Consider the following 22127-nt stretch of genomic DNA (forward strand, 5'->3'; position numbering starts at 1 on the left):
ATAATAATTAAGACTAGTTTAGCTACGATACCCATCATTTCTAGGGCCTTTTGTTGTCACTTTCTGCAACTTTTCTTATTAATATTGATTATGAAAATGCTTTTTAACGTTACCAAAACTTTAAACTTATTTTTCACAACTAGCAAACGCAAATAACTTAAATCAATAACTGATCAGCCATAAGAAAAACCATTAAAACCTACAAGAACAAAAAACAAACACCAGAATGTCGAAAAAACTACCAACTATATCCGTAACAACCGAACAGCATACTTCCCATTCTGAATCATCATCATCTTCCCAGGATTCTGAAAGCAATGACATGGACTACGGACGCAATGGTGATGCAGGCGGCGTTACCGATGTTGAGGATTTTGACAGTCAAGCCGAGGTTCTAAAGCCAAGATCACGACGTGGCTCGGGCTCTCAGTCTCACCAGTCAAAGCCCAAGCCTAAGTCGAATCCTTTTGAAAACGATGTTACCGATGTGGAAGACTACGCTACCGATTCTGATGATGAAGAAAAAAGTACCGCATATCCTGAATTGAAACTATCTTTGCGTGAGTTTTTGCAGCAAGGATTGCAAAACCAGGAGGCTGTCGATAACGATGCCAAGGAGAGTTGCGAAATAAAAGCTGGTAACTTTTTGCAAGCACAAAACTTGAATGGCCTGGCGGACTATTTGACCGATTGTGAGGACTATGATACCGATTCTGAGGTGGACTATGGCTGCGAAAAGTCCGTATGTGTTGATCTCGATAATGCGATAGGTGATCAAGGACGCGTTAATATCGCCGATGGTGAAAAGCATCAGGACGACTCTGATCAGTATGAGGACGTTTCTGTGATTAGCGATATTAGCGATTTGGCCTCTGCCATGTCCGACTGCACTGGCATTGGGGTTCGTGGCATGTCCCAGGATGAAATGCTCGAGGTGTCTGGTAGCGGTAGTGAAGAAGTTTGTCAAATTGCGTGCTCGAGTAGCGACTCTGAACTTGAAGGTGCAGCCGCTCAAAGTGCCAACTGCAGCGATGCCAATTATCCGCCCATAGATGTGGCGTTCGTTAGCGCCAGTGGACAACCACGTCGTAATTCGAAATCAACTATTTGCGTTAGTGAGAGGAAGGGTAAACACTTTCTGCAGCTATCGGGGAAAAACGAGGAAGTATTAACCGATATTGAAGGCATCGATGATTCGGCAGCCGAAGATAGTTTTGACAACGAGGAGGACGATGAGCAACCCATACCACGTGCCATTATTTTAGCTTCCGGAGACGATGGCACTTGTCTCACGGACGTCGAAGACATTTTCTGCGAGGACACATCCCTTTCCAGCTGTTTGCCCGAAATAAATGCTGTGGCACCAGAAACTCTGCCCTTGCCGCATCGTGAGGTGGTGGAACTTAAGGAAGACAAATATGGCGACACCATCACCAATGTCATGCCCATGGATAAAAATTACGAGTTCGGCATCTACAACCCATATGTCAAGGATGCCATACACACTGACTCAGAGGACTATTCTTGTGCCGAGGACTGGAGTCTCAATCAATCGATAGCTGATGATGCTTTGGTTGCCGGTGCTGGCCTAATCGAAAATGAGGTTATCGTTTCAAATGAACTGATGAAGCAGCAGCAAAATAAACGCCTAGAAGTACTGTCGAATGCGGAATCGGTAACAGATGTTGAGGAAATTTTCGTAGCGGGCACAAACCGGCGCAAAAAACTAAAGACACGCACTCTCAGCAAGGGTAAGAACAAGCTATTGGATGTAGTCAAAGCTAAGGAGGATGGCGTCACCGATGTCGAGGACATGGATTTAAGTGAATGTGATCTACCGCCAAGTGTAAAACGTGTCGATCAACTGAAACTGCAAGCCAAATCACAAAATGCTGACAAGCTTACCGATGCCGAAGACCTATCCACTGATGATGTTTCAGAAGTATCCGATGCAGGATCTCCAATTCCACCATCGTGCGATAAGACAAGCAACAAGATCAAACTGCAACCACTTCATTTGCGTTTACAAAAGGAGGAAGTGATCAGTCAGCAGAACACCGACATTGAGGATGTACAGCTGCCATCGGAGGCCGAAGATGGCCTCGAAGCCCCCTCTATTCAAGTGGCCAATAGCAATAGTAAGGAGCTAAATGATATGCTTAACGAAAGCTATACTGTCGTTCATGAGAGAACCGGTCAATGTTTTAATGCCGATGCTGAGAAGTTGCATATTAAGGGTGTAATAAAAGACGCCCATACCGATGTGGAATATGTTGAATCCGATGAGTCAGCCGCCAGAGGAGGCAATTAGTGTCCACCTTTCCCGATTTCAATTCCGATCCCAAAAAATCAATTGCCAAATATCCAAAACAAATCCAAAAACCATTTTCAACAATAGCCTTTAAGTTTTACTTAAACCGACACACATACACTCGACCATTTTGTAAGTAAACGCAATGATTAACATATAGTATATATACCTACCTATTCATTAATTTATGTTCAAATTTCTGCCACAGCAACAAAGAAAAAAAAAACAATATTCAGCCTGAAAAATAATCGCATTACTTCTACCACTACTATGCTACAACTCTGTGCCCCATGTCATACCTACTACTACTAACAACTAACAAGTTCTTTTTAGTCACTTAGGCGCCGTTTAATTAAACTAACTAACCAATTAACTAACTAACATCACCAATAACTTAACTATTTGTATTCTGTAAAAACTAATGCTAACAAAAAGTTCTTTGGGATCTGTTCTGTTCTCGTCCTTGTTTTTGAGTCTGTGTAATCGTTCATTTTATAATTTTCCTTTGTAGATTATCATTAAAGTAGTTTTAGGATAATTTTATGTTTCCCCCATTTTTATACACAACATTTTTGAAAGTTTATTAATCGTTAATTTTATTGTTGCAGAAACCATTGAAGAAAAAACAATTGACTCGTCCATACTGGATATTAAAAAGATCTCACAAGGTATGTATTAAATTAACAATCATATATTTAATATAAACTACTTACTTATTATGGTTTAAGCAAACATTTCATAGTGCTTATAATTACTTGATCATATTTATTTTATTTATTATTAACTTAAACGCAATTAAAGCTCATACAAAACAAAAAAGCTGCTGCCCTTGAGATACGTACTTAAGCAGGGGAATACATATGTTTTATTGTCGCACATCTTCACCAACTTCACCGCATTCATCGCATTTAAATAATCAATCATGCTATGTCACTTTAAATTGCACATTACATAAATAAATAAATAAATAAATACATTATATTGATCGCAATCGCTGTTGCTTTTCATGTCGCTGATCATGATTTCCAAGCTTGCAAATCTATCCAATTTCTATCTACCAATCAATATGTGCAATTGTCTTGCAGGTGATGTTAAAGTTGTTGGTGAAGGTGAAGATGATAATGCTGTTGCGGTTGCAGTTGCAGATGATATTGATAATGATAATGATAATAAAAATGAAGCAGATCTTGTTGCACGAATTCGAGAGGAAGCCACTGTCCTTGTTGATCGTGTACTCGAAGAGAGTGTCGAAATACTTGGCCAACGACCCAATGGTCATGAGTCTGCTAAACAAGAATATAATTCAGAAAGTGAAAATTATGCCATTACATGTGATGATATTGGCGGTGTGGATGTCATTAAATCACCGACCATTGAATCAATGTCGGGCAAATCATTTGATGATAATATAAGTTTCACCGATGAGCACATACATTTACCCTTGCATGTCCAAAATACACCAATTGCGACAACAGGCATACAATTCCAAGAGCAGCAACAGGTCCAGCTCCAGCCTCAACCTCAGCCCCAGCCACAGCCACAACCACTTTTCCATGTTGCTACCGCAACTTCATCAACGTCAAAAGGTAAAAATATCTAGTATGAAAATTGGCAGCAGGTAGTCATACAAAATATAGATACATATATTCATATACTATAATATACATACATAGACTACAAATAGGATTAGATTGAGGAATTTAGCAGCTAAAATCTCTAGTCCGTTAGTTAGATATATAATCATTTCTTTTGTATTGTTTTTACCTACCTGCTTACCTCTTACCTCTCCTCCATTGTTCCATGTACCCATATACCAAGTAGTGTCTAGTGTAGATGATGACAAATTGGTGATGCGATCTAGACGCATCGATCATAAAATTGAGAAACTTGTTGCTGATGTGGATGTTGATGTCGATGTCAGTGTTCAATTTGATGAGGCATTCGAAACGGCTGTACAGGAGGACGAAATTAGCATCTTACAGGGTGAATTTTCGAAGCTAAGTTGGGATGATAGTGTGTCGCCCACAACAAATACAATGGCCGATATGGCGCAGAATCAAATAACGCCCGATAATGACATGCAAATGCAAGAATTAATTTCAGGTATATTGCAGGATGCAAATGCAATCGCATCAAACATTTCAATAATTTTTGGTTTTTGTGCTTGAATTGGTGATTTTTGCGTAGATGACAAAAATAAAAAAACAAAATAACTATAAATAGACATGTAAAATATTAACTATCATTTACGTTGTCTTGAGAAAAAATGAAAAGAAAAAAATGGCGGCAACACAAAAAAACTTTTTGTTCAAGTTGAGCTCTAATTGCATTTAATGTTTTATGTTTTGAATTTTGTTTCGTTATCGTTTTGCATTCATATTCAAATCATTTAAACTATAAACAGTAAGCATGCGGAAATTTCTATCCAATGAACCTATCTCTTGGCAAATTTATTTCAAACAATATTACACTTGCCATCACCATAACCTGTTCATTTGAATGCATTTATCTTCTCTATCTCCCTTTCTCTCTCCTTCTCTCTCTATCGCTCTCTTTCTCTCTCTCTCTCTCTCTCTGTTCATCACAAAACTGTTTATGTTTCCTATCTTTTAATATCGTATAATCGTTTTTCTTCTTCCTCCTCATCTTTTGTTCTCGACTTTCACGACACTTTTTAAAATTGCTTTTGTTTTCACACCCATTGTTTTGTAGAAACAGGCGGCGATATACCCATCTCAAACGAAACCACTCCCGTACCGCCATTGGCTGTTGTAGCAACCACAACCACAACAGATACAGCAGCTAAGTCGGTGGTAGATACCACTACTAGTATAATCACGACCACGACCACCAGCCACGACACACCCACACCAAAACCTCGCGTACTCAAAGCAAGCTCCCCCGCTTCCGAAGATACCGATAGCACAACCATTCCAAGTCAAGAGCAAAAACCCGATATACCAATTGATATAAGCATTGATGCAGCCGTACCAGTTCCAAAGCCACGTGCCCCCATCAAGCATACGGAACAGGTTGAAAACCTAGCCGCCCTTGGTGAACAATCAGATAGCGTTAGTCTGCGTAGTTTTGATTTTACAGAGGAGCTCTCCAAGACAGATGAACCATCCACAGAGTTGTCCATCCGTTCGCAATTGCGAGATTTAGTCACTACAACAGCTACGACCAATACGACAACAACTGCCTCAGAGGATCACACGGAGAGTTTTGAGCCGACAAGCGAAATATCCGTTGATGATGCTGATACCGAGAAATCGGAGGGAGCAGAAAAAACTACTAGCTTTTATATTGGGGAATCAAGTCGAAATGTCATTACCAAGACCACAACAAAGTCGGCCAGTATAACGCCACAGGAGGAAGAGGCTCCTGGCGAATTGAGCTTTGATGCCAAAGATATATCACTGATGAAGGAAGTCTCAGTTGACTCTGATGAAGCTAATGACGTTTTTAAAGAGTTTGTAACAATGAAACGCGACGATCCTGCTGCATTGGATAATAAGATAGTTAGACAGGGCTCCGAAACAAGAAACGACCTTCTCGAGTTGGAGAATGCTGACAAAGAGAAGTCTGGCGAGCCAAAACTTTCGAAAGTAACGACAGAGGAAAGTCTTACAACATCAACTGGATCCAGCGGAAAGGCTGTCATTGAGATAGCACCATCCAGTAGTGAAGATCCTGATGAGTCAAGCAAGGAAATTCCCGAGATTGTGAATACGATTGCCGAAAAGGTAATGTCAACTGATAAATTTGAGTTGCCCTTGGAAAAGAGTGAGTGGGAAACATCAGAGAAAGATATACCCACAGTTGGCAAGCCAAAGGTAGTTCATTCACCACAACAACATGAAGCAACAAATGTGAAGAGTAATATTGATGAGACTATAGCCAGTGATTCTCTTTCCAAAATTCATGAAGTAGTTTTAAGTGAAAAAATAGAAGAATCGATCAAATCTGTAGAATTGCCATTAAATTTTGAATTAAATGCTTCAATACCACCCCAAACATTCCACGCAGGCGCCGACAGTGAAGATATATCATCATTTATTGGTATACCTGATCTACAAGCATCCTCAATTGATAGTACACAGCCTCCAGAGGGCTTGTTCGATACAACAATTAAAGAGACTCTTAACAAACAAGCTGCCATGGCGCATTATGCTCAAGATGTGTTCAGTCGAGTGGAGTCAAAACGTGATGAACATGGTTCTCTGGGATTTGTCTCAACCGGAACGGCAGAAGATCTAAGTTCAATGGAGGAGCACATGGCTCAGCAGGAAGAGCAAGCATCTCTGGGATTTATTTCCACAGAGACAGCCGAGGATTTCAGCTCTATGGAGGACTATTATACAGAAAAGCTAGCAACAGCTAGTGTAGTGGCTGAGGAGTTAGCTGCCGATAAATCCACTATATCCTCAACGAGTGCTTTAGAGGAGGTTGTCTCAGATCAATCAATCAGACCTGTGGATGTAGTAGTTCATAGACTGCAAACGGAATCTTTAACAGATTCCACTAATCGTTGGTCTATACCCGATGTTGATACGTCTAGCTCGAGCGATAGCTACCACAAGAGTTTCGACAAAACGCAGAGTCGACCCTTATCATCGGATATAGAGAACCTGCTATCGGCCACCGGTGGAACTGGCACTTCGAGTGAATATCAAACGGCTCGGGATTTTACGTCAACATGCCGCGAGGGTACCGAATATATAAGTGCTGTTAGCACTCTTGGCAGTAGCAGTGGTAAAAGTCTTAGCTCGCACGAGAGCATGCGCAGTTTGGACTCGCAGTCAGAGACTTCTGCCAATTTGGCAAGTATCGATGTTTCAGAGCTATCGGAGACACTGGTAGCATCTTCAACGGAAGCTGATGCATTGGAAGCTGAAGAACTTGCTCATTTACGTGACTTGCGCGCCGATGATGACGATAGCGATGAGAGTCAGGATCTAACCGGTGTAGTATATCCGATAACCGAGCAACAGAGCCTAATGAAACGATCCCAGGAGATGATTTTCAAACCTAAACCGATCACCGAGGAGCCAACAGTTGAGACAGTCACCATTGAAGAGTATCCCAAGCCCAAAGAATCTGAACGGACCTGGGGATTGGCCTATCCCATAGAGGATAGTAAGGCCGATAGTCCGCGAGAAAGCGACAAAGGTGAGGACATATTATTGTATCATGGTGATGCTAGGCGATCGATTGATGAATCAAAGCTAGCCTCTAGTCTGGATGAAGGCAGCGTACTCTCTGTCAGTATGTCCAGTACATCAAACATTGATACAGTTGTGGAGAACTTTGATGATATGATCGGATCGGCTGGTTCATCTTCACTAACTGGGATAGAAGGTTTTCAATATGGTCACGATGATCCCATTCCAGGCGCATCATTACCAGAAGATGCTACTTTTATGCTCGAACTGGAAAGCAAAGAGCATTCGCCTCAAGATTCAAATGCCAGCACACCACCAAGTGGCGAGTCAAAGAGACGCGGTCACAGACGAAGTGAAAGTACATCCATTTCCGGCGATGCGCTCAAAAATCTAGATAAGGAGGTGGCATTACTGGGCGAGGGCAAGGAATCGGAAAGTGAATCCGACACAGATCCCTATGAATCGGAGTATGCTCGTCAATTCCGTTCGCCAAAGGAGCGTAAGAGTAAAAAAAAGAAACAAGCCGCAGCTGAAATGGATCACAGCAGCGAGTTAGAGAAACGGCCATTTACCCCTTCCCAATTAGTGGCGGAGGTTATTGTTGAGGATAGTGCTACCGAAGAACTTGAAGCTGAAGCTCTGCTAGAAGAACGCCGCCCATCGCAAAATATGCAAGATTATTCAAATATACCAGACATTATGGTAACCGAAGATGTAAAATCACCGATTTTGGAGGAAGATGCCGATGAATTTCCCGAAAAGGTCCTCTATAAAGTTCGAACTGAGGAGGAGCTGCATAAGGCTAGCGATACTGCCCTCTATCAAAAAGCTCTGGCTGAGGAAAAGGAACAAGACTTTCAGCGACGCGTACAAGAGCAATACAAACAAAAACTAGAGGAACTTAAGCGTGCTGAAGTTGGTGCCGACTACGATGATCATCGAGCTCCCGATTCTCCGGACTCATTTGAAATGGTCGAACAACCCGATATCTCTGATGAATTCGTCATCATTGAGGAAGTAGCCAAGGAGGCCAATGAAGTTGATTTGGGTGGCAAGAGCATGAAGATAAAACCCACGAAATTCGAACAAAAGCATGACGAAGATGTGGAGAAAATTATCATTAAATCGGCGCCAGCGGATCCCAAACTTGGATCACAGCTCTATAAGGATGATTTAAATTTTGAATTTGAGGAGAGCCCACCAACGGGAGCAAGTAGCAGCAGTGAGCAACAGGAGGAGAGCGATTCAAGTGATACAGCAGCAGCGAATAAACGCTGGGTCGAGATGCAGTTAACGGATAATCAGTTACGTTATCCTTATGATCTAACCGGAGCCGTACTCGAGGATATTAAGGAAGAGGATGGCGAATTTGAAGTGGGCAGTAGTCGCATTAGCAGCTTTAAGGATTCATTCTCAAGCACTCCCGAATACGATGTGTTAGCCGCAAGGCGATATCACTCACGGGGCGAACACGACGATGTATCCATGAGTAGTCTGCAGGAGTTTGAATCTCTAGAGCAAGCTATTTCCCTGGAAAATCGAAATCGTACACACCAAGGTTCCACAGACTCGAGCAATGGAAGTTTTACACGTCGCTATGTCGTCCGTCATAGTGGAAGCGGCACAGCTCCAGGTGACGATGTATCCATATCCAGTTTGAAGGAATTCGAGGGCCTGGAAAATGCCTGCATTGAGGCGCATCTTATTGAAATCAAAGCCAAGGAAGAAGCTGCGCTTTTATCCCGCTCCGACGAGTCTAACAAATCAAATGGCAGCGATAAAGGTGCTGCCGGTAGCAATATAATGGTTACCAAAGTCACCCGCACAGTAACACGCACCGAGGTCGTGCCAACGGGTCAGGCCGAGACCATTGAGGCACTGTTTAAGCAAAAGCTTGAACGCGACGATAGTGATACCAAGGCCGGTGGTAATTCCGCTAAAATTAGCGAATTATCCGCCATTGAACCAGATTCAAAATCAAAGATTGATAGTCTAGACTCCGAAAAGGATAGTATCGATAGCATGGAGATAAGTAAAAGTCACGACATGATGACAAGTAGCATTGAAAGTTTCGATATATCGAAGGATGCCACTACACGATCTGATATTGACTCGCTGGAAATTGATAAACGACACTCACGGCAAGAGAGCATTGAGTCCTTTGGCGATGAGCAACTGGATCTAATGTCCAAGTTCGTCAGCAGCGGAGGTGTAACATTGGGTGATGGTCTAACGACCACAACCACAACCACAACGACCAGCACGGATGCTGATGGACATGAGCACACGGTTACGCGTGTGATAACCACCACGACGGTGAGCGGAGGTGTACAAGAGATGCCCTTAGACGAGAGCGGCATGTCAAAAGATATTTCGGTAGACTCGTTAAATCTATGCATTGAGCAAACCACCAGTTCGGCTGGCACAACGGCAACGTATCAAACTAGTGCGGGTAATTCACAAATGTCTGGCAGTGTGACCAGCTGTGCTTCTAGTACGCTCATGGAGGACTCTTTTCCTGGTGTGGGTGCTATGTCGTCATCGCAAATGTCGGCCAGTTTCTGGTCGCACGATGAGTCGACGGTGGTAGAGGATGATGCAGATCAAAGGGTGCAACAACAGCAACAACAACAACAACAACAACAGCAACAGCGTAAATAAAGCGCTAACAAACAAAACTTTTAAGAAATTTCGGGTCTTGAACAGTGACACAAAAATTATTTGGCTAGGTAAGCATTACAAGGCAAGGCTTCACAGCTTCTTAATATAGTTTTGATTTAAGTTTTTACTTGGTCCATACGTACGGACGCAGAGCTCAATTTGAAAGTGAAAAGTTGTATGAGTATGATGTCTCCATACATATGTACTCCGCCGCCCTTGCCCCTTTTCCAATTAGAAGATAAAATAAAAAGAATACGTTTCCGCCAAATAATTATAATTTTTTTTGCTTTTACAGACAAGGGGTTAAACTAAGGCTTATGGAGTGACAGCAGCAACAGAAATTAATCTGCACCTGAATCAGCCCGATCTGAAAATCACCGACTAAAAAGACAACAACAACAACAACAAAACATAATAATATTTAAATATTTAATATTTTCCATCTACTCTCACATTCTTAATGAATATGAAATGCATATACGAGTTTTTAAATGAATAATATATTTTATATGTTTATAAAAACTATGAAAAAAAAATCGCAAAATACATGGACATAGACATTAGCTGTCCATGCATTTTCTATTATTGGCTTTAATGTTTAAAATATAAAAAAAAAAACAAAAAAATTAAAGGAAAACGCAACCAACAAAGAAAATCGATATCTCTAATTTCAATTCCAATGCTTTTATGCTACCGCGTTGCAATGGAATACCACAATAACTAAAATTTCAAGAAAACGAAAAAAAAACAAAAAGATTAAAAAGAAAATATCTTTGCTTTTATTTGATGTAGTTATTATATGTACGAAACAATTATTGAATGAGTCGCTTATTATTGTAGATTAATTTAAGCAAATTATACAAAATGAGAGCGCATGTTGTGTAAAACGGGGACGTAAAGTTATAGTCAAAGCCTGGCAAAGCAAAATGCTTTTAAAGTCTCAATTTATTTTTTTTTTTACAAAATAAAAAAATTAAAAAACCAAAAAAAATTAAAAAAAAAAAACCAAAACGAAAAACCAAGCAGATTTTTACGCTTGCATATTTTAACAAAGAAATATATATACATACCTAAATATACAATATTACAAAATCAATAGAAATGCATAGAGAAAATTTAACATACAATTAAATATACAAAACGATTTACAGATTTACATACATTCATAAAAAACATACATTTAGAGCTAACACCAACATACACACATACCAACAGAGCCAACGTCTACCGCAGCTAATTTTCGTAATCTCAATGCACATGTTGCAGGATATAAAAAATTTTAACATCACCATTGTAATGGGATCTAAATAAAAAAAAATATATATATTATATATATATTTGTGTTTAAAACATGCAAGAAATATTGAAAAACAAAAACAATTATTTGTATTGTAAACCACACGCGTATTAATAACCAAATAAAATGCTTAATACAAAAAATCAGTGTGGTTCTTTAATTCACTTAAATTGACAGTAGATTACCGTCTGGATCGTTCATAGTACCATGGAAACGGCGAGTAAGAAATTCAAATTTGAATATAAAACTGCCCAAAAATCGAAATCCTGAGACCTATTGGACTTAAAACACTTTTTCATGACTTCAAAAATGTCGGCCTGTGTTTTTCATCGATTTCTTTAAGTAAGTTATTTTAGTATGGTATTAAACACTTGGGAATTAAAAAATGCAGATCGATAATCTTGATCCTGGAGGATCTAAAAAAGAGTCAAAATCAATTTATATCCTTCGGATATATGGCATTGGGAAAATTATCCTGGCAAAAACATGGTTGTCTAGGATATCTTTGCTGATCTTTACAGATTGGCATCGAAAAAAGTTTTTAAAAACGGGTTTCTTAGCTTTCCGAAGAAAATTTCAGGACCTGTCAATCGACACGTCTGGATAAATACTTCCATCTGGTCAAAGGACATCCCTTATTTTTTAATAAAATATTTATGTAGCATACTTTTCGGGTAAAAATATAAATATGGAAAAAGTGTTGCACACTTTCTGTTTGAGAAAAAATAGGTGGGACGAAAGGAGTTTTGTAAAACTCCAGTCATCATGGACTATCTTTGGTCCAAACGATATTTTGATAGTCCTACGAAGAGCTGAGATATTAAGTTTTTATGGTTTGTGTCCAGTTTGTTTGGCCACTTAGAAAAATTACAAGCCAAAAAATCAGAAAAGTGCTTATAACACCTCCGTTTTAACGACGAGCAGAATGTCTTTTGGCCTGATGGAAGTCCTTGGCCATGGGCATCGATTGGCATCACCAGGTCTTAGGATGTCCTTCGGATTTCGAGAACATGGACTTTTTCAAAAGATTGCATATCCTGCATCCTTAGATAACCCCATTTTTTTGTTGATGCGAATTTCATCCTGCGGCAAAAAACGAAAAAAAATAGGGTACTCAATGCCATATCCCGCAGGACATTGAATAATTTTGATAGGACCTATCAGATCTGATTCTTCTAGAAGTACTTGTCCATTCGGTCAATACACAAGACCAGAGTATGAAATGTCCTTCGGTCTTAGCCTTCCAAAAGACATTTCAAACTCTGTGACTTGGAAAAAATTACTAGAGCAAAAAAATGGGCTGACAAAGGAACAAATCGTTTGCCTTTAAGTCAGTTTATAGGTTGCAGGCGCATGTAGTGTACAGTGCTCCAGGTGTATTGGATGCGAAATTATAAGTGAATAGCGGGCCTTTTTTTTTATTGCACCAAAACATTTAGGAGCAATTCGAATGTTTTTAAGTTCAGTTTTTTAGATGGCAGATGCAAACGACCTTTTGAATAATAGGGAATAGCTCCAATAACAACACAAAAATCGATTGCGCGAACGAACGAGAACGAATCAGAAAATAATGTTAGCCACCGAAAGTGGTAAGGAGTACTACACAGTTCCTGGTTGCTATACATATAAGGCAAATCGTCATGCCAAGAAGAACAACAGAATCGCATATTTTAAAAACACTTTCCGTATAAAAGTGGATGTTCAGACCACGACCGACAGAAGCAGTTGCTTGCTTAAAGTGTCTAAATTACTTATGCTGATAATGATATTGATCAACTTTAAGAACATTTTCTAGATTTTTCTATCAATCTTGGCCCTAAATTTTAAGAAAATATAAAAATCACAACGGTTGTATGAAAAGTATTATGTTGAATGAGATACTTAGCATACTTTTTTGGGCAAAATACGTTTTTTTGGCCGTGGAGCCCATTTTCTCTAAAAATAATTGCAAAATATCTTTATTACCTCACGCAATGCAATGAGACTGAAAATTATTGTTTAACATACATTTTTGAATAAAGTGCTCAAAAAATGGCTCCGCAACCCATAGTGCAGTGGAATGAAAAGTAATTGCAAATGAATTAAAAAAATTGAATATTTTTTTATCCATCTCCTAATATTTCAAGAAAAATTGTAATTATAAGTGGATTATTTCGTTTTAATCTTTCATTTACAAGAATTATTTTTGGCAGGCAACCAAAAATTTCCAACACATTTCGTTTCCAAACGTTTTCAATAAACAACAAAAAAATTTGATGTAATATATATGTACATATGTTCAACGATGTGTAAAAATTAAATTCATTCACCAGGTCTAGAATTGAATTAATTTTGAAACATTTCAGAATTTTTTGTTAGAAAACGCTCACTCTCACAAAAACAAACGAGCACTCTAGCGTCGCCACTAGCCTATGGCCGATTCCGCCCTTACGGACCGCCTATTAAAACTCGTTTATATGTACATATTGGTTGGTAGATATTAATAGGGCTAATTAGTGTGCTGAAATTGGGTTCGATAGTCAAAAAATTGAGACAGGCAATCAGTTTTTTTTAGATTAAGTGGGCGTGGGCTTATTGGAGTCGTAGTACCAAATTTGGTGACTCTAGTTCTTAAAGTCTCCGAGGTCTACGTGTTCATACGGACAGACGGACGGACATTGCTTTAAGCTGTTGATCCTGATCAAGAATATATATACTTTATGAGGTCGGAAATGGAAGGAATCTGCCTGTTACATACATTTTGGCGACTTTAATATACCATTTAACCCTATGGGTGTATGGTATAACAAAAAGAAAGTTACTAAATGATAACAATAATAAATAATAAAAATAAATAAAAGTGCTGAAATGCTTCAACAAGTCAAACCTCCCCAATACCACCTCCACACTACGGATTTTGGGATGAGCAAGGACAAGGATAGGTCAAATTCAAGATTTGTTCCTTTGATCTATGTATTATCTATGACAATTATATATTAAAGGGTTAGTGGTGAGTAGGCAATGGGCAGCGGTTAGAACAAATTTGGGATGAATTAAATCTCCGGATGGTCCGGTATACGTCGTCCCAATCGTGATATGAAGGGAAATTGTTTTCCTGCTGCCTTGAAACCACCCAAAATACCGCAAACATTCTGAATATAAGTATGTACTTAAAACATAGTTAAGATAAACAAAACACTGATTTGACATCTCCTCGACTCTTCTGCAAGTTCAAGGGCAAGGGGAGCGTGGCTGACATTTCTTTGCATTTGCCTGTTTCTTGATCGCAATAGTTAGGCTAATAATTACTAATAAAGTGTTTAATAAAAATAACATCATTTTATTCTTAAATTAAAGAAGAAACCCAATTTTTTTAATTGTTCACTGTTTAAAGGCTAGTATCGCAATAATAAAAAATAGTAAATAATCTCAATGTTTTAAGATTTTACTCCGGTTGTATATTTCATTAATTATGAACGTTTATTTATCCTGAGTACCGTTTTATTTTTTAAATTTGGCCGCCAGACAAAATGGGCCCTTCGGCTCTGACCTTAGTACTTCCGGCTCAATTTTTACTCGGAACTTAGGACTTCCGGCTCACTTTTTACTCAGAACTTAGGACTTCCGGCAGTGTCGCCATCTTTGGAGTTTTTCGTTTTGAATTCAGGACTTTTTATTTCAATAGAGAGAGCTACTGTCGAGGATATTTGCATGTCCTAAATATGAAATTGACGTCAAGAAAAAGTCAATTTTCCATTCTGGGTGCATACTAGAACAAGAAAAGTTCATTTATGAGTGTGCATCCAGCGCGCTATGGGTTGTGGAGCCATTTTTTGAGCACTTAATTCAAAAATGTATGTTTAACAATAATTTTCAGTCTCATTGCATTGCATGAGGTAATAAAGATATTTTGCAACTATTTTTGGAGAAAATGGGCGTGGCATCTCGCCTCCACGGCCAAAAAACCGTATTTTGCCCAAAAAAGTATGCTAAGTATCTCATTCAACATAATACTTTTCATACAACCGTTGTGATTTTTATATTTTCTTAAAATTTAGGGCCAAGATTCAAAGAAAAATCTAGAAAATGTCCTTGAAGTTGATCAATATCATTATCAGCATAAGTAATTTAGACACATTAAGCAAGCAACTGCTTCTGTCGGTCGTGGAATTAGAGAAATGCTTTTTTCTAGGCTTAAAGCGAAAATCCAGGGATCTGAACATCCACTTTTATACGGAAAGTGTTTTTAAAATATGCGATTCTGTTGTTCTTCTTGGCGTGACGTAGCAACCAGGAACTATGTAGTGCTCCTTACCGCTTTCAGTATCTAACATTATTTTCTGATTCGTTCTCCTCTTTGTATATGCATAAATGAGACATTAAAGTCGCGCAATCGATTTTTGTGTTGTTATTGGAGCTATTCCCTATTATTCAAAAGGTCTTTTGCATCTGCCATCTAAAAAAGCTGAACTTAAAAACATTCGAATTGCTTCTAAATGTTTTGGTGCAAAAAAAAAAAAAAACGCCCACTATTTACTTATAATTTTGCATCCAATACACCTGGAGCACTCTACACTACATGCGCCTGCAACCTATAAAGATTAACTCCAAATACTTAATTCCTAATTCGTTGTTTTCTGCTATATTAAAATCTCGTCCATATGCAGGAATATGAGGTTATGTGCTAAAAAGTTAAATTGCAAAAAAAGTGGTTGCTTGTGGATATTAAGACTTTTATATTTTACAAAGAATTTATTATTCTATCCAATAGTAAAAGTTTTAGACTGGACACTGGTAGATATTTTTTTAAAACTCTTCCTAAAGTTGAGATTTCGTAACAAGTTTTGTCTTTTAGAGTCGCTCAGAATTAGCCAGATTTTAAGAAACACACCTACATTAATAACAAAACAAATCTACTAACACATAGTACAAATCCGACTTTTTCAATTGCATCTTCAGTTTTATCCATAACATCTTTCTTTTAAAAGTTATATACACTCAAAGTCAAGCAACAATTTGCACCAAATGAAAACAGTTTTGTTTTGTTCCCAACACTTGTTTTCGACAGCGTTATTCTCACCAGTGTTGAACAATTTTGAAAAACCTAGTAAGCAGAAATGTGATTTGATATTTTATCTATAAATTGGCATCAAAATGTTTGGGTTTCAAAAACTTTTAAAAATTGACTTAAGTGCTCAAAAAATGCCTCCACAACCCATAGTGCAGCGGCTTTAATCAACAATTAAGCGCAAAACCAATGTGAGCTATCAAAAAGAGTGCTACCAAAAAAAAATCTGCTCAAAAATTACTATTTATCATCTTTCCTTACATAAGTCTTAACTTTTAAAACTATAATTTTCTCCATATTTCCAATTGCAATTTCAAGGCTCACTTGGGAGAGCCTCCAAATTTTTAAACAAAATTAATTTCAGTATATACAGCATGCTACAGCAAGCATTGCGTTTTTTTTGGGATTTGTTATTTTTAGTATTTTATTATCATTTGAGAGCCTGTAAATAATCTCAATGACAACAAAAACTATATACCATTCATTATGGTTTATTTATCCAGTACAATTTTTAAAATGTGCCCGCCCAGTCAGGTTTGCTCCGATAATGTCGACTAACCGATAGGCTTGCTCCGATAATGTCGATTAACCGATAGGTTTTGCTCCGAAATGTCGATTAACCGATAGGCGTAACGTTAAAACGTAATAGAGGCTCAGTAGCGCACCTGTCGGATAGTTTCGTTTTGTGTGATCTGGCAGCACTGGTTTGGACCTGCTGATTTTTTGTTGTTTTGTTGTTGTTGCATTCGTATTGGGCATCGGAAATCGACTGAAACTGAAAAAAACTAGGGGCCCGAGCAGATGCAGAAGTCAAATCTACGTGCAAATTTGTGAAATTTAGCTAGATAGCAATCGGAGCGGACACAGAAGATATAGAAAAGAAAGAATTCTAATTATACAACAGTCGTACAGCATTCCCCGAGCTCCCCAAAAGAAACTGGTTATACTTACACACAACAGGCAAGGCAAGGCAAGGCAAGGCACACAGGCAGTGACAACGACAACGGCAACGACGGCAACAACGACGACGAAGACAAGGCAGGAACGGGAACAGGGAACAGTGAACGGAACGGGAGTAGAGCAGCAGGGAAAGGGAAAGGCAGTGGCAGTTCGGCGCAGCGGAGAGTGAGGGTGAGTAAAAATCGATTTGTTGCACAAAACACGACTGCTCTGCATTTCGGTGGGGCATCAGTGTGCGAGACGAGGCGGGGCGGTAAGGTAAGAGGGGAGAACCGGGACCTGGGTCGACCTGGGCCTAGGCTCGATATTTGATTTTGAATTTGTGAGTGAATTGATGAGATGAAAATCGTTAAATTCCAGGCACGGGCCAGTGGCACATCTGCGATGGAGAAAATCAAACTGAAGGTGATTGGTGTGCTGCGCGAGCGCGACGGTGGCACAAATGTCAATCGCAGCAGCAGTGGCGCAGGCGGCGGCAGCGGCGGAGGCATCGGTGGTGGAGGCGGAGGGAATGTTGGCATTGCCAACGGCAATGTTAACGTCAATGGCAGTGGCAGTCATCAGGTGGGCGTGGCAGTTGCAATCGGGGTCACACAGGACAATGGCAATGGCAATGGCAATAACGATAATGGCAATGCCTCCGGAGCTGAGCGTACCGATGCACATGCTCATCCACATCCACATGCCCATGCACATGGACATCAACATGCACATGGTCATTTGCATGGGCATGGGAATGGAAATGGAAATGGAAATGGAAATACAATGACAACTGCCAGCGGCATTGGTGTTGGTGGTGTGGGTGGGGCGGCCCGCACGACGATACTGTCGCGACCTCAAACATCAAAAATCAGTGCACTCGACCTGGCTGGCATATTGAATACACGACGAAGGCTGGAATGGACTAAAGAGTGGCTGCGCAAGAATCAAGCCGAATTTCTTAGCAAGGAAAATCTGCTTAGCGATCTACAGTCACGAAAAGATGAATGTTATCACTTGAATTACTTCCTAGCCATAACCGAGGGTCAGTTTCGTTATCTGGTGCAGAAATTGGAGCCGATCATCAGTCAGTATGCACCTCAACGCAAAAAAAAGTCCTTCAGCGCCGAAGAGCGTCTGGCCATTACGCTCAAGTATTTGGCGACGGGTAAGTGCATTTTCTTGACAATTTTGAATACTTCAATTGAATTTATGGAATCGTAATTTCAAATTGAATTTTCAAACTTACTTAGGCTAGCCCCGCCCCCAATATATAAGCCTTCTTAAAAACGTTATACAACATGTTAGTAATATGAACTCTCTCTCTCTTCATTTTGATGCAGGTGAAGTGCATTCTTGTCGAAACTACTGCTTCCGTGCCTCGAAATTTGTGATAAACGAAATGATTGCCAATATCTGTCTGGGCTTCTATGAGCACCTCAAGGACCAATACGTTACACTACCAAAGACTGATGAGCAGTGGCGCAGTGCGGCCACAGATATGGAGCGCCAACACAATCTGCCCCAATGTGTAGGCAATCTATTTATGCGCAGCATTCAGCTGCAAAGTGCGGCCGGCAGTGCCGGCGATGATCGCAAACGGGCGCCTGTCATCTTTACGGGCATCGTTGATGCGAGCAACAATTTCCAGTATGTTAAAGTGGAACGGGCGTCAAATAGCCGCCCGAATGAGATATACAAACAGACCACTGCCGTTGCGCTAATCGAGCAAAAGATGAATGCCCTCGATGAGCAGTCGGAGCCATTGCGAAATGGTTATTACTTTGCTGGAGATGCTGTACTGCCGGCTACCAATTATTTGGTAACACCGCGCAATGTACCTCAGGAGAATGCCGTGCATGAAGCCCTAGAGCAAATCAACGCCCATGCGGATCAAACGATGAGAATTCTATGCAATATGTTCCCCATTTTGGCTCAGCCACTTCGCGTCAGTGACAAGCATATCCGTGAAGTGGTACTCGGCTGTGTGGCTCTCTACAATTTCCTGCGCAAAACAGACGAATCATTTCGTCGCAACAGTGATAACATTGTCGAACAGCAGCGCGGAGCAGAGCAGCATCAATTGGCATATGTGAATAGCGAGGAAATTGACGATGACTGCATAATGCTGGCCACTGAAGAGGAGCTGCGAGAACGTGCCGAATTCACACCCAGCGTTGGACTGACAACCTGCTTTCAGCCGTTAAGTGCGCAACGCGGCGAAACGGCCGATGGCCTGGCCAAGCGCGACTGGCTGCTTCAAATGCCAATTGCCCAAATGAATGGAAATGGATTAACGAATGGACATGAGATTGGAAACGGCAGCTCAAATGGGGGTATATGTTAGTGTAATTTATCTAAGTACTTTACGAATTTTGTATAGTTCCTTGTTTTATATACTTTCTAAATCTGTTTCTGTGCATCTGTTTGCCGAATTGCCGATACATGCATATACATACATACATACATATATATATATATATATATATATGTATATATATATATATATTCTACTTTTTTTTTATTATATATATATATATTTTGTTTCCCTCTCGCCCCCCTCCCATTCGGCATGTTTCGGCATAATCAATACAATGGATACGATTATATGATATATGTATATGCCAATACCTGCGCGGTTTTTTTTTTTTTTTTGTCTTCATGCTTCAGATTTTTAGGGTTTTCTGTAAAGTTAGTTTTTAGTATTCTGGAAGTTCAGGTTCAAATGCATGAAATTGATGCTATGTGATGTCTCAAATTAAAATCTCTATTGTGGCCCAGTGCTCCTCATTGGGTATATATAGCTTAGCGGCGCAGAAAATATAATATAAAAACAGAAAACGCGTAATTAATAATGAATGCGAAACAAAAAAAAAAAAGAAAAAGAAAAGAAAAAGAAAAGAAAAACAATTGTAAAATTGGAATTTAAAAGAAAAGAGAAGAAACACAACAAAACACACACACACATTCAGATAACAAAAACAGATCAACAAAATTACAAGTTTAGTATTCGTATTTAAGCAAGCAACAAATTTAACATAATTATATTTACAATAAATGTGTAAGGAATGGTCTTTACGTGTCGATATCTTATAATAGAGACTTATTACTCCAATTGGGCCATTGCTTAATCTGGGCAAATAGAGCATCACCTGGACTCTTGGTGGCGCTCACCTGGCGATGACCAAATAATTCATAATTCTCTGCCAGATTTTTTTGTTGCACAGATTGTTGTATCAATGATTTGGCAGTTTCCAATGATCCTTCAGTTGGTAGCTCCTCATCAAAATTGCCAATAAAGGCAATGGCCAGCGAGCCGCCATTATTTCGTCCTGCGAAAGATGCACGTTGACTTGGACTACGACCCTCGTAAGCTCGTCCATTGTCACCAATTAGATAATGATAGCCAATGTCCGAGAAACCCAAGGTATCCATTTGATATTGCTGCAGGCTTCGCACCTGCTGAATGCAAGCCTCATCGCTTTTGCAACGTACACCAGCGGTATGGGCGATCACAGCTCGTGAAAGTGGTAACTCATTGGCGCCAATACTGCCATTTGATGGTCGGGCTTGCCATTCGGTTCGGGTCACAACCTGTACGGGTACTTCCCCGTCACCAGAGGCAAACGAGAGTATGCCTATCAGTACTACTACAACTTCCACTGGCACTGCCCTCCAGCCGTACATCATTCCGTATCGGTATTTGGCAAACAACTGAGAAGAACTCTAAAGTCGACTACGGTCTTATTCGTTGAGGCTGTGTTTGATAACCGCTGTGGCCCCTTCAGTCGATAGCTTTTTATATACAACATTCTCCATCTATTTAGGAAGGAGAGTGGGGGGTTCGTTCAGGGGATTTTTCCAACAAAATAAGCTAGTAATTATATATGTACATACATATTTATTACTCCAATGACGAGGGTCGTTCAACCAGTTCACGTCAATAAAAGTAAATAGAAATAGATACAATTGAATATTTTAAAGCCCTTGCAAAATGTTTAAATGAAAATTGGGTTACCTATACCTTTAAATGCTCCTACATACAGCAGGCTTATACATATATATATATAAAATTTAGCCTAATCCATTGAATATATTGTATACAAATCGATTGGTAATAGGTTTAATACTTCAATAATTGTTTTTAACATTTTTAATAAATATATCCAAGTGTCAGTGCCAAATTTGATCAAGTTCTAACTACTATATGTTATATCAGAGCCTGTATTCCAAAACAACAATTTGTTTAAAAAATCGTTAATTTACTTTGATTTTGAAATGCTGTGCTTAAGACGATCATTATCCAGCGACTACATCATATACGTGCCAAACTGCCCCAAACTTGATAATTGAAAGATTCGTTAAGTTATAAAGCTGCCAAATTTGTAGACCAAACTTGACTACACCATTTGACTGTCAAACAAACATAGCTCAAAAACTTGTAAGCCCATGTCTCTGGTTATTAAATATAAAATGAAATCACTTTTATTCAGAAATTCCAGAAAAATCCCCCTTACCATGGCCGGATTCAGATTACAACAGGCCGAAGGCATCGGATTACTTTTGTATTGTATGTATTGTGTACTGGCAAAAATACCAGAAGCGAGTTAATAACATGTGTGTCTGGGTTACTACAAAAGGGTCTTTAAAAAACGACCAAAATAGGAATATATTCGTAAAATAATTTTCATTTTGCATTTGGAGAAC

General features: G+C 39.4%; 4 protein-coding genes across 4 annotated transcripts in view; 3 read left to right on the forward strand and 1 right to left on the reverse strand.

Moving 5' to 3' along the window:
• LOC6646463 (titin) overlaps positions 1-10205 on the forward strand; it is a 66311-nt gene extending 56106 nt beyond the window's left edge. Inside the window, exons 18-21 of the mRNA XM_047011897.1 lie at positions 2920-2979; positions 3397-3897; positions 4133-4414; positions 5024-10205. Of these exons, the coding sequence (XP_046867853.1) occupies positions 2920-2979; positions 3397-3897; positions 4133-4414; positions 5024-10137 (5957 nt within the window). The 3' untranslated portion in view covers positions 10138-10205. The remainder of the gene's footprint in view (positions 1-2919; positions 2980-3396; positions 3898-4132; positions 4415-5023) is intronic.
• LOC26529927 lies at positions 212-2979 on the forward strand. The gene is made up of 2 exons (XM_015177602.3): positions 212-2443; positions 2920-2979. The coding sequence occupies exon 1, from the start codon at positions 227-229 to the stop codon at positions 2309-2311; it is 2085 nt and encodes a 694-aa protein (XP_015033088.1). The 5' UTR covers positions 212-226; the 3' UTR covers positions 2312-2443; positions 2920-2979.
• A 7009-nt stretch (positions 10206-17214) lies between the features above and the next one.
• Positions 17215-19904, forward strand: LOC6646485. Its single transcript, XM_023178077.2, has 3 exons — positions 17215-17612; positions 17802-18588; positions 18764-19904. The coding sequence occupies exons 2-3, from the start codon at positions 17826-17828 to the stop codon at positions 19765-19767; spliced, it is 1767 nt and encodes a 588-aa protein (XP_023033845.1). The 5' UTR covers positions 17215-17612; positions 17802-17825; the 3' UTR covers positions 19768-19904.
• A 511-nt stretch (positions 19905-20415) lies between these two features.
• On the reverse strand, positions 20416-21171 carry LOC6646486 (peptidoglycan-recognition protein SD). Its single transcript, XM_002069088.4, has one exon. The coding sequence runs from the start codon at positions 21108-21110 to the stop codon at positions 20511-20513; it is 600 nt and encodes a 199-aa protein (XP_002069124.2). The 5' UTR covers positions 21111-21171; the 3' UTR covers positions 20416-20510.
• Positions 21172-22127: the final 956 nt, after the last annotated feature.

The sequence above is a fragment of the Drosophila willistoni genome (genome assembly GCF_018902025.1).
Source record: "Drosophila willistoni isolate 14030-0811.24 chromosome XR unlocalized genomic scaffold, UCI_dwil_1.1 Seg143, whole genome shotgun sequence".
Lineage (NCBI taxonomy): Eukaryota > Metazoa > Arthropoda > Insecta > Diptera > Drosophilidae > Drosophila > Drosophila willistoni.